Here is a 13,529-nt window from a genome sequence, read left to right as displayed (position 1 = left end):
CATCTATGGCTATATTGGAAGTACAACCTTTGGGATAGGTCATAAAGATGAATGCACGTTCTCTGTCTTATGCTAAACTGGTTTCTCTCTAGCTGGCATTTGCTGACCAACAACTGCAGGAGCAAAGCAAGATCCATGTTGAGGAGAAGAGGGGCAAGGTTGATGAGGCAAGAGGCAAAGATGTTGCACAGCTTCCAGTGCCTCAGACGCAGACACGCCAGGACACCAGCAGAGACAGTTTTGATGATAGTCTGGATGATTCGTTCAGTGCCGGAAGGTAGCTCACTTTTACATTTACCTCTACCTTCTCAATGTACCGTTGCTTCTCACCTCTACCCCTCTCTCCTGTACCTTTACTGCTCACCCTTACTATAACATGGAACATGGAACTTCTCACATCTACCCTTACTCCCAACCTATACAGGAGACCCTCAGTGGGCAAGGAGTCCAGTACTCCAATGGTGCGCAGTTCAGAGCGCTTGGCCTCGAAATGCCGTGCACTTGGAGGAGAGTCACTGGAGACCCTCTACTTTACCCCCATGAATAAAGGCAAGATTAACAGGTGAGTTGCCATCATAATGCTGCTACAATATATAAAAACAAAATAGTATGTATTCGTTTACAATATCGATTATGCTTATCAAGTATGTGTAAAATTGTACAATATCTAATTAAGAGGCTTATTGTCCTTAGTGGTGCAAATATGAAAAGGACTTGACAGTGACTGAGCATAACTGAAATGTATAAACAATGTTATCTTGGTTATTGTCATTAATACCAGGACCAGTACAGAACGTAAGCTGGAGAGCAGTATGACCCCTCTAGGTGAGCTGGCTCTGGACTCAGCCAGGAGGCCTACCACCGCCTCAGCCCAACGGCGGAGGACCACGCAGGTCACCATCACCATGAACCAGGTAGAAGGAATAACACACACACACACACACACACACACACACACCGGTTATCAACATCACCATGAACCAGGTAGAGGGAATAACACACACACATACACACACACACACGCACCCAGGTTATCAACATCACCATGGGAAAGGTGGAGAGAACACACACATACCTTGCAACCTTCTCCCTTCATGAAAGTTCCATTTCAAGTTTCAGATTTACCTGGTATCTAGCACTGGTGGTGATTTAGCTAATTGTGTTGTTGTTGTTGTTGTTGTTGTTGTTGTTGGTTGTCGACCTCTGGAATGCTGCATACTGAGTGAGTGAATGTGTGTTGACCCGTCTGCCTCCCTCTCCCTCACATCAGAAGACCCCAGGTTACGTTGGCGACGAGGCCGACGGCGAGTCCTTCTACAGCCTAGCGTCTCTAGCGTCTTCTCGTTCCCATCCCAACCTCGCGCACGCAGGACGACCGGTCTCCATGGAGTTGTTTGATAAGCCCGCCGCACGCGACCAGCTCCTCAGCTTCCCTGGGTACAGACGGAGCGCTCTCAGTGTGGTCCCCCAGAGGAGTGAGTGACACACACACACACACGCTTGCACCTCCACTCTGCTGTTGCTTTGGTTGCATATGGGGGGGACATGCGATGATTTTTTTACACTTGTGTGCAGGTACGAGCACATTCTGTATCGGGGCAGAGAACGAGCCAGAGTCTGCAGGCGATGACTGGAAGAGGATAGCAGAGATTCAGGCCAGAAACCAGGCCTATTTACCACACCTCAAGAGTAGCTACCCTCTGGAGTCCAGAGTATGTACACACACACACACACACACACACACACCCTCTCTCTTGATCCAATTCAAAATCCTTCTCTCTAATCTGACTGACCCTCACCCCCTCCACAGCCTAGCCTCTGCCCCATGTTAACCTTCACGGAGGATGAACTCCGTATGGGCGACCCGACCGATACCATCCGCCGAGCTTCTATGATGCCCGGACAGATCCTGGATTCCCTTTCGTCCCACCGCCTCTCCCTGATGCCGGGACAGATCAGGGACGGTAACGGCTCCCAACGTCTCTCCATGATGCCCAAAGCCAGCGCCTCCCATAGCCAGCAAAGCCCAAAAACACGCAGCAACAAACGCCCAGCCGCCGACTTTCAGCAGCCACTCACACCTGAGGTGAGGGAGGAGGGGCAGTGGGGGACTCGCTGGTTCACGTCCTACTCTATCCTACTCTATCCTACTCTATCCTACTCACTGGTTCACATCCTACTCTAATAGTGTCACTTTGACTAAGTCCGTCTCTCTCTCTCTCTCTCTCTCTCTCTCTCTCTCTCTCTCTGTCTCTCTCTCTGTCTCTCTCTCTCTCTGTCTCTCTCTCTCTCTGTCTCTCTCTCTCTCTCTCTGTCTCTCTCTCTCTCTGTCTCTCTCACTCTCTCTGTCTCACTCTCTCTCTCTCAGGCTAAGAGGCAGGCCAGCTGTTTTCCTCGTCCTTTAACGCCCAAAAACCGGTCTGGACCGCACAACTCCAACGTCTTCCCTGTGAGCCCTGTAAGTCCATCAGAACAGCCTTTTAACGTCTTCCCTGTGAGCCCTGTAAGTCCATCAGAACGTCTTCCCTGTGAGCCCTGTAAGTCCATCAGAACAGCCCTTTTTCACCTGTAAGTCCATCAGAACAGCCTTTCACCTGAAAGTGAGCCAGGGCTCTTAGGGAACCAGTCACCAGGACGGGTGGCAGGTTCATAATGTTGCATATAATAATAATAATAATAATAATAATAATAATAATAACTTTATTTGTATAGCGCTTTTCCTGCAAATGTTGTGAAACATATATGAAAATATATGGCTCTGTTGTCAGGCATTACATTACTCTAAAAATTACAATTTTATTTGAATGTTACGTCATCTTAAGTAGAGAAATATGTCAGACGTTGTGTTTTCTAGGCACACAACTGGTAAAGCAGACGACTTGAACGTTGTGGTGTGTGTGTGTGTGTGTGTGTGTGTGTAATTTTCTTCCTGCGTATTCTCTCTCCCCCACTCTGTCACTCTCAGGCTCAGCGTAGACAGTCTATGGCGTTCAGCATAGACAACACGCCTCAAAAGAGTTCGAAGAACTCTCTCCTGTGCAGAATGAAGAAGGTACGTAGCTCCACGCGCAAATCTCCTGGCAACTCTTCAACGAAGTCCCCTGCGACACGGAAGTCTCCCAGGAATGCTGCCTCTCGGCCTGCACCAGGAAAGGCTAACAGAAACGGGAGTAAGGAAGTCTCTACCCCAAGTGTGACGTCCAGCGCTCGCAAGGTGAGCCTACGATCACACACAGTGTATGTGAGAGGGTAGTCTTGCATTGACAAACTTCCATTCCATTCCAAATATTTAAAGAATAATTTGATCCGGTCACCAGTGATCTCTTGCGTCACAAATGATATGCAATCCTGCATATGGTGCCTTTAATATACGACGCCCTCAGGAAATGCACCCCTGTTTCCAGGTGATCCTGATCAAATTAAACTGATTTTTTTCCACTTTCCTCTCCCTCTCTTGCACCCTCCGTCTCTACAGATGATGAGCTTCAGGAAGAAACCACGCTAAACAACCCATCACTCTGAAATCGTATTGTGCAATACTGTAAACTAGCATGTCACTTTATAAATAAAAGGCTTCAAGCTAAGTTGCTTTAATGATCATGATTTTGTGTTGGGAGGAGGGTTGTTGTTGTCATCATTACAATTGATTTTATGGTAATTCTTGTTTAACGCTATATTGTAATGATCTTTTATCGTTCTATAAAGTTGTAATAAATGTTTTATAAATGTTGTTGTATATCAAATATACTGAGAATTGAAGTCTATCTCTACATTCTGGGAAATCGTAGCTAACAATTCAGTCTGCTCAGGGGACAGTGCCAATGACTTGTTGCGCACTTTCTAAACTCTAGCGCTTCCTGTCACCACATTTGTTTGCCAAGATTAGTGATCTCATAAAGTGTTGACTGGACTTGGCAAACTCTAGACTGTAAACTATCATGTCACTTTATAAATAAAAGGCTTCAAGCTAAGTTGATCAATCTCCTTGTGTTCGATATTCAGTATTCAATATCTATAGAGAAGAAACCAGATTAAATCCACTACAAACAATTATGAGTTGTTGCTGCATTATTTATTAATATTTGAGAGTTGAGAAATCGCGCGGACCCGTTCAGACCACGACACTGGATATTGGCAGAGAGTCGGTTGCTCATACATTTTACCGTTACATAGAGAAGACAGTCCGGTGGTAAGAGCAGGAGTGATGGGAGCTCAGTGTCTGTATGGCTCTGGGGAATACGCTGCGGTTGAGGAGGTCAGTCCACCTGCCAGCGAGCAGGAGGTCAGAGAGGTGAGGTTATGAAGTTACAGTCAGAATGGGTGTCAGTGTCACATGCTTTGCCCCTGTACCACTCTGGCTTGAAGTTAATGACATTTGACCAAGCTGTGCAGACAACAGGATCTTCAGGATCATTATACCATAATTAATATGGAATCCATGGCCCACTTAAGTCTCTGGTTTGAATCTATGGCTCACTTCCTCTCTGGTTTGAATTCTGGCTCCATGACTCCCAGTATAAACAGGAATACAGTGCAAGGAGGAGAAGGATATGGGTGTGTACCGTCGTCTGGTGTGAATATGGGCTGGACCCATAACTGAGCAGGACGAATTCAGCACCACAACACCTTTACATTATGTCTTACATACCTTATTTGGAGGAAAGAAACATTTGTGTACATACTGTACATGATCAGAAGGCAGCGGCATCAACTGCCCAAAGCCCCCCACCTCCCCAGACCACAGTACCCTCATACGTGTGAAATAATTTACACACATCCCGCATAGCTACGTTGTAACATTCTCATTTCTACTTAAAAATCCTTAACCATTTAGCAGTATATTGTTATAAACCCGTGTAAAACCATGCCAGAATGTTTATATAATAGTTGTAATATCATTTTAGATATTTTAATGGCACATTAGCTGGTTGCATTTGTGTTCGGACTTCGGACGGTTGTACCGAATGACCTTTAACCCATTAAAGAGCTGAAAGTGCCTGATATTGTAAAAAAATCACCATAAACTCTTTGTGTATTCAATAAAGGAGAGCAAATAGTGTTAGTTAACATAATGTATACATATATATATTAATTGTTAATTTTAGAAAATATTACATTCGGACACAAAATGTACATGTCACGTCATTGACCCAAACACAGTTTGTTAAGTTAAACATCAGACTGCTGGGTTTGTGAATAACAATCCCAAGCAAGCACACAGATGCAATACCACATGTCTTCTAACCAGCTTATGTCTGCTGTGTAGGGTGTTATAACCACGTCCACATGTCTTCCAATAGTGTGATTGTGTCTACCAAGGATAAGCACATAACAACAAACACCATGCATAAATCAGACCTTATTCTCAAAACCATTCAAACCCCCACTGCACTCAAATGTAAAAATCATGTTTTTTTTAATTAAAATCATATATTTTTTTAAACGTCTTTAATTTCATATAGCTAGGCATTAACGGCAGCAACACACTACCAGAGAAACAGCCTCGTCATCCTCTCCCGGCTCTCCATGGACCCCGCAGTGGTTTTGAGGATAAGGGTGTCATTCCAGTGACCGTAGACCTGGTCCAGGCCGTCTTCCCTCTTGACTGTGAACTCGTAGCACCTCTCAGGCAGCAGGTTCCCGATCAGAAAGGAGTAGGCGGTACAGGTGACCGTTCCCAGATGGCTCCCTTCCTCTGCGTTGGCCGGCTGCAAGAGCTTGTAGGAGATCTGAAACGTCTCCCGCGGGTCCTGGGGCGCTTGCCCAGAGACGAACCAGTGCAGCTTGGCGCTGGTGCTCAACGCCTCTGACTGGACCTTGTCAAACAGCACGGGCGTCTTGACGGTCAGCAACAGCTGATACAGCTGCACGGTGCTGCGGCCACAGTCGGGGATGAGCCGGATCTTGGGGTGCAGCTTGCCAGGCGCCACCCGGGAGTCAAAGTCCAGCAGGGCCTCGTTAAGCTGGGTCACCTTTCGTCGCAAGGGAGCGTCCTCCGGAACGAGGGAGAACACGTCCGACCGGTCGCCTGTTAGCTCCAGCATGGCCTCCAGCTCCTCCTTGCCTTTACAGATCAGCTCACAGAGCTCCTCCAAGAGGCTCAGCTGGATCTTCACCTGGCTGGTTCCAAGCTTCTTCATGCGTGCAAGCTTCCAAGGGTCTATGAGTTGAAAGAAGGTGGCGGGGGGCAAGTAGTTCTGCTGCTGCGGCTGCAGTTGTAGCTGCTGTTGCTGCAGGTCCTGAGCCAAGGATGGCTGGTCCTGCTGCTTGACATCCAGGTAGAAGGAGCACTTCTGAAGGAGGTCCAGGTGGTTGATACGGGCCTTGAGGGCGCAGGGGGACAACTCGGTGGAGAGTAGCTGCAGGATCTGGTGGCGGGTGTCCATGAAGGTGGTCCATGAGTGGTTGGACACTTGGGGGTTGTCTCCTTTCTGGCCAGTGCTGCCACAGGGCGTCTTCACGGTCACCTTTATTCTTTTCATGTTAACTGCAAAGTAACGCAGATACACTATGTTGAAAACCTCTGCATCCATTTTTCAAGCTAACTTTCTCCTCTCAGATAAGCCTGCATTTAATATAATAATATACTATGAATACACTTTATTTATATAGCACATTTTAAAAACATTGTTACAAAGTTACAAATGTACAGATAAAACAGATATAACAAAAATCTAAGTAGAAAACTGTAAAACACATTTAAAAGAATAAAGGCAGCTTCAATTGCAAAGGCTAGTGTACAAAAATGAGGTTTTTGTTCAACATTGTTGAACATGCATGCATAGCTTGTTACCTGCGCTGTCTAGTGCCGTCTGCGTCACGTACATATGTTAGGTATATTTATATTTTAAGTATAAACATCTGACAGTGTCCACATGTTTTGTTTTGATCTGTATATCAGATTTACCATGGCTACGAGCTGAAGGGGTGAGGTCATAGTCGCATTCTACTGATGATGCATGGTGAACGAGGACTAAAAGGTCTAATTGACACTGGGCATAAACATTCCACATCATATCGGATGTATTTACATACTTCACTGTGCCTTAAAATATGTCTAAAGATGTTGTAAAATGTGTGCAGTTAAATAGAAAATGTGTGCGATTTTAATCAAATAAAAAACAGTTATCAATTCGACTGGCCCCCTTCCAGAGTCCCAAAGTCCATCAAATAATACCCTAGTTAGTACTATGTTCTTGAGAATATTATGACTGAAATGTCTCTCTCTTTCTGGAGCAAATTCCGCAACGATTCAGCATAGAAACTCGAAATGGGAATTCATTTAACAATCCCATGCGGACAATATACGGCATTCGAAAATATAGTCTATATATATATATAGTATAGTCACATGGTGTGTATAATGGCAGGTGTGTTATTTTGACGGTGACGAAATTAAATAGTCGGCAGGTGGACAGTGACTGCACCATCTATGGAGATCCACCAGGAGGCAGTATGAAACCACTATCAATCTGACCCTCTGATTTTAACAATAACAGCTAGAATTGTTTAAGCTATACATTTGAGCCCCAGCTATTCGTTTTAAGCATCTGTTCATTATAGCACCAAACAAATATGGTTAGGTAAACATTATCTATGGAAAAAAGGACTTTCCAGAGCATGTGAGTCCATTATTCACTAATTTGATTCAATTTATGACAAACTAATGACTTCCTCTTTTCAAGGAATGGCCTCAATCAAGATGGTCCTAAATCAAAACGTTAACTGCATTTGAAATTAACAGGACAAGGAGGTGAAGAAGTAAGAGGAGGAGGAGGAGGAGGAGGAGGAAGAGGAAGAGGAAGAGGTGAAGTAGGACGGGGGAGAAGGAGAGGACGAGGAAGAGGAAGAAGAGAGCAACTGTGATCGACCATGTTGTCAACCTTGGGATGAGCATGAGTGAGGTTGGGCAACCTTGGGTTCGATTATATTATTAATTCAATTATTGATTCAATTATTGATTATATTGCACACAAATGTTTTACCACAATCACTGTGAATGATGCCTTGTTTCGTTTTTTGTTGTTCTATGTCTTTGTGCTGTTGTAATAAATTGAATAGTTTCAGGTCATGGAGTGATACTGAACTGTTCATGTGTTTGTCCTAACATCATAAAGAAGGGTTCTTTGGACAGACAAAATATAATGAAAATCTACAATAAATTAATGACTATTCTAGTTGTTTATTTTCAAGTTCTTTGAATTGTTCTTTGTTGTTCTGATTTCGCTCACCTTATGTTAATCAGTGTATTCTGCATTGCTAGCAGTTTAATCGAAAACCAAAAGGCGGTTCAGGACCATGGCCGCAAGGACAAACAGACTGAAGAACAGCTTCTACCCCAGGGCCATCCAGGCCCTGAACACAGCAAAGACCTAGGTTCTGGGCCCTGGACAGTCTGGACGGATTGATGGCAGCTGCTGGACTGAAAAAATCAGGTGTAGTGCTGAGGCACAAATATGTACATTTCAAGCCTGCAAACTGCGACACTTTAAATAAATGTGCAATAACACTATGTGCAATATGACAACCCTAGTCGTCTATCTGTATAGTATAGTATAGTGGATAGTGTACATAGCCTTTATTTATGTAAACCAGCTCCTTCCCTTCTTGTGTTTTTTTTTCTTGTAAGTGTTTTCTTTTTTTCTTTTCCTCTTTCCTAACACCAGGGGAGCCACCCCTCCTAAATTTCGTTGTTTGGTACCTGTACTGTAGCAATGACAATAAAGACCATTCATTCATTCATTCATGTGTTATAATTAAGCCTTTGAAGAACTTCTCGATATGGGTTATCTGAATATGCATTTTAATAAGCAAAAATGCCTAAACATGTTGAAACCTGTGGGAGAAAGCCTTCCTACAGAGTAATAATGGTTGGAGCTGAGTCATTTTAGGACATTGTTACACAATGTCCACATTACACACCCATAGTGTTCCTTTGAAAGGACTGATGACTGATCCATCAGTTCATGTGTGTCAGAGAGCAGCTCTTCAGGCACAGAGAGTACTAGTACATCTCGTCATCTTCCTTTTCTATTCTATGATGAGGAAGGACTGAAGGTTCTTCTACAGTCTGCTGTAAATCCATGCCAATTCCATCTGAGACCAAAGTCTTATATCAGTGGTGTGGGAATCAGAATCGCTATTACCGTATTTTCCGGACTATAAGTCACACTTTTTTTTATAGTTTGGCTGGTCCTGCGACTTATAGTCAGGTGCGACTTGTATATCAAAATATACTGTATATAATTGAACATGTTTTTAAATGTTAATTCATACTGACTGACATGAACAAAGGAGTAAACATTACGGTCTACAGCCACTCTAGGCTTGTGACAATTATATGCGACTTATGGTTATTATATATGGTTTTTTTCTCTTCATGACGCATTTTTGACTGATGCGACTTATAGTCCGGAGAATACGGTACATCTTACTGTACTGCAAGTACACAAGAGTAACATTATTTGGCTTTGGTTCCTCAACATTGACATTGCAGCATTCAGATACAAAAAAACACAATAATAACACAATAATAATTTAAAAAGTAACCCTACATTGATAATGTAGTAAAGTGATTGCTTTTACAGTGGCTTCAGTGCAAAAATGCTGTGCAGAGTACGATGATATGAAATGCAATATAATACAATACAGTACGGTAGTCAATAGTCCAATGGTATACAGGTAATCCAGTAGTGTGCTGTAGTTATAATACTGTAATATGTTACATTGTGTATTGTGGGTGGGGTTGGTTAGGGTGTGGCAGTCTTTTGTATTCTTACAGTGTGTTTCTTTTATCTGTACAGTATAGTATAGTGGATAGTGTACATAGCCTTTATTTATGTAAACCAGCTCCTTTCCCTTCTTTTTTTTTTCTTTCCTAACACCAGGGGAGCCCCCCCTCCCAAATGTCGTTGTTTGGTACCTGTACTGTAGCAATGACAATAAAGACCATTCATTCATTCATTCATTCATTCTCCAGGAGCCTGCTTGGGGGATATAGCTGTCTGTCAGCCTCTGGGTTTTAGCCCGGAGGCTTGTATGTAGCACTACTAGTGGGAAGTGGCTCACTACAGTAGCTCACTACAGTGCTACATGCAGGGTTCCTACAAGTTTCAACAAGTCAAATTTAAGACATTTTAAGACCTCTTTGAATATAATTTTAGACCTTGTCTCACGACACCATATGATAGCTTTTTGTCATCCTCGAGGTGATGAAATTAGGGATTTCCCTGCCATAGAGACAAAAAAGGAAGCGAATTGGCATTTTTGGGGTTCCAGCTTGATTAATTTCCACGTAAATAGATGTGTTCGGACTGATTTCCTTGCAGGATAAGCTCATCTCATTTTTAATACCTAGCACCTAATTTTTAGACCAAATAACTGAAGTTTAAGACCTTTTTAGACCTTGTAAATCGGATTGCTGGATTTTAAACGTTAAGGTCTAAAATACCCCGTACATGGCAAAACAAGTAGTTAACTACTGAAAACACTACTCAGATTTTAATTTAGTTTAACTACCACCAACAAATGTAAGATAAACTAATAGTTGAGCTACATGTAGTGGAACTCCTCCCCATCACAGTACATTCCCCAAGTCAGCCATTGGAACATCAAACTCCCACCGTTTGCAATACTACTAGCCTCTCTGCCTCAAATCTCTTAAATGATGTACAACATCTACATAATAACTAACTACTACATCTACTAATAATAACAACTGTATATACTTCTAACTACCGTACTGTTCTGCTCTACTGTACCTAGCTGTATCCTGTATCCGTGTCTATAATTTTTATTTTAATATCATGTTTTATCACTATTTGCATTTCTGGTTAGGTGCTAAACTGCATTTCCTTGTCTGGTACTTGTACTCTGCAATAACAATAAAGTTTAAACTAATCTAATCTAATCGAATCTAATAGTTAATATTGGTTGGGAACAGCAGGTCGTCAAGCTGTCCAACATGTACAAGCCCTAAAATACAAGGTCTAAACATTGATCTTCTCTTCTTGTTTGACACATCAGTATCTTCACATCCCATTACAGTTTGACCGGTCAGGTTATTTCAATCTACTCGTCTGTCTGTCTGTCTATAATGTACCATGAACTCAAGGTCAAACACAATCATATCTCCCTTCACAGTGAGGTGCTACATTATAAGGTGACGGTTACAATAAGTCTTGGCACAAAATAGGTGAGGGATTGCTATCCCAGTCTCACAATCCTTATTGAAGAAAACTAAAATGATCGTGTTATAATAGGCTATTAATATACATTTATTTAAAAAACAAAACAAAAGAATCAGTGACATGAATATAATATACATTGCCTGGGATATATGAGGAGTGAACATATCCAGCACAAACCCTGAGTCGTTGCCTTGTTTTAGAGCACAGGTAGTGAAAGCCTTGTTTGTGAGGCCTTTGGAAAAATGTCATGGTGACTTTTCACAAGGTGGAACTGTCCTATGTGTGGTTATGAGGCTAACTGCTTACAGATGTACTGGATGATCGATTAAATAATCTATCAATATGATCGAAAAACAGCTTTTGGTGTAAATATATACAGTATATAACAATCCTTTTAGCTCAGATAAAAAGGTGAAAATAGAGATGAGATAAGGATATGAGACAATGATTTTGGATTTTCATCCACCAGGAATACCTTTTATGAAATGTTTTTGTGTTCTTAACAAGTCTAATAGAAAAACATTCATCTTGTAAGGCAGTACATTGAGCAATACATAGTTCTATTAGACAATGACATGTTTATTTCTTAAGCAGGATAACGTCAGAGTAAACAGTAGTTGTTTGAAACTGCTGTTTATAATAGCAGCACAAAAATGTAGTTATTACAAAAATGTAATAACAGATTGTACCAGTGGCATGTCAGTTGTATAATCTCAGAACCCAGAATCTAATCCCGTGAGACTAGCTGTTGTATGACATTCTAATCTAGAATAAAACATTTGGTGATCAAAAAGTGGAATTAATTAGAAATCATCATCACATGTGAACTTTTATGTTCCAGCCATTTGAGTGTCAGAACTAGCAGCTTGTAGGCCCGTCTATAAAAAACAGAATTGCATACAGGTAAGTACCGGTAACATAATATTATGCAAAACAAAACAATTCAATCAATTACATCTATTTTGCGGGGGAGCAGCATGAAAATAGATGCAGAATGTATACAAAATGTACATGTCAACTAGGTTACAAAATTAAAATAAAGTTTTTTAAAAATCGAAGAGGATTTAGATTAAGAAATGTGAAAATCCGTTCCCAACTGCCTTGTAGAGTTGAGGCACATTGCAGTGCCATCTTGAGGATAAACTGAATTACATGTTGATAATGTGACGGGTCAGTTGGTCGAGACTTTAGTCATGAAGGGTAAATCCAGCCCCTTGTCTGACTGGAAACAGAGGTCAAAACAGACTCACATTCATCCATGATGGTTTAGAGTTTAGAGTTTAGACTACCGCTATTATAAAAGGTAGAACTATTAACTATTACAGTCGGTCTACCTCTAACTCACTGTAGTAGGTGGAAACCCTAACCCATTCTCCATGAAAGAACCATGCAAGTACAAACAAAGTGCATTAGAGTAATCATTAGAGCTAGTAGAAATCAGTGCAAACCGGAGCAAAAACAAATGAGACAGACAGTACTGACATTTGTTCAGGAAAATGACTGCGCAAGGTAGCAGACAATATGCCCTTCACCACAGCAAACCACTATAAATGCATAGCCTACAACCTGACCCTGAACCAAATAATATTACTGAAGGGGAATGCAAACAGTGCAGTGGTACATATCAATGTGAAGCAGTGAGCTAGAGAACTCAGAAGGCAGGAGAGCTCTGTTTGGTGTGACTGAGAGTCAGCTCTGTTTGGTGTGAGAGTCAGGTCCACATTATTGTACTCTCAGTTGAGCATGGCTCTCTTCAGACAGCAAGCTAGGGCTTGTTGACACATTGCAAAACCATCGGTGTATGTGAAATCACTGGGTGGACTATGTATGACATGTCTGCACACAACAATAGGGTTAGTGCGATAGAATGATCAAGTCATAGTAATAGAATTAGGCCTGCATGTCTTGTATGCTCTCGTTTTCAGAAGTGAACTTTTGAAATCAATTACTTTTCATGCCTAATTCATTTCATTTGAATTTCAAAATTCACCTTTATCCAAGATGCCAACATTACCTGATCTAAAACATAACAGATCCGAGAGTAAACAGACCCCAACAGCACTTGGATTGCAAATGATTACAGCAGCGTACGTGCGAACAGTTGTACATGTGTTGAGTGCCACGCACCTTGTGACACAGAAATCTCCTCAGGCTTATCCAGATTACAGATTTAAGGACAAGTTTACACTTGCCTCAGATCTGTACTTGAACGCCAAGAGGAAGTAAATACCCACCTTAACTCTTTACTGGTTGGACTGGTGGAAAGTCCAACCAGTGTTATCCACACAGAGGCATTTGACTGATCAATAACAATATCAACACCTATAAAAAAGAGTTAGA

At 42.0% G+C, this 13,529-nt stretch overlaps 1 protein-coding gene across 1 annotated transcript; it reads right to left on the bottom strand.

Annotated features, from left to right (window-relative positions):
• Nucleotides 1-5,486: 5,486 nt before the first annotated feature.
• On the bottom strand, nucleotides 5,487-6,482 carry LOC308154537 (fibronectin type III domain-containing protein 11-like; the record flags this gene model as incomplete). The annotated part of the gene is made up of 1 exon (XM_080527683.1): nucleotides 5,487-6,482. One exon carries the CDS (start codon nucleotides 6,480-6,482, stop codon nucleotides 5,487-5,489), a length of 996 nt encoding a protein of 331 aa, XP_080383809.1.
• Nucleotides 6,483-13,529: the final 7,047 nt, after the last annotated feature.

Source organism: Nansenia antarctica (assembly GCF_963989245.1).
Source record: "Nansenia antarctica genome assembly, chromosome: 3".
In the NCBI taxonomy this organism is placed as follows: domain Eukaryota; kingdom Metazoa; phylum Chordata; class Actinopteri; order Argentiniformes; family Microstomatidae; genus Nansenia; species Nansenia antarctica.
Note: the sequence above shows the minus strand (reverse complement) of the source record. Positions and strands in the feature narration are given on the sequence as shown.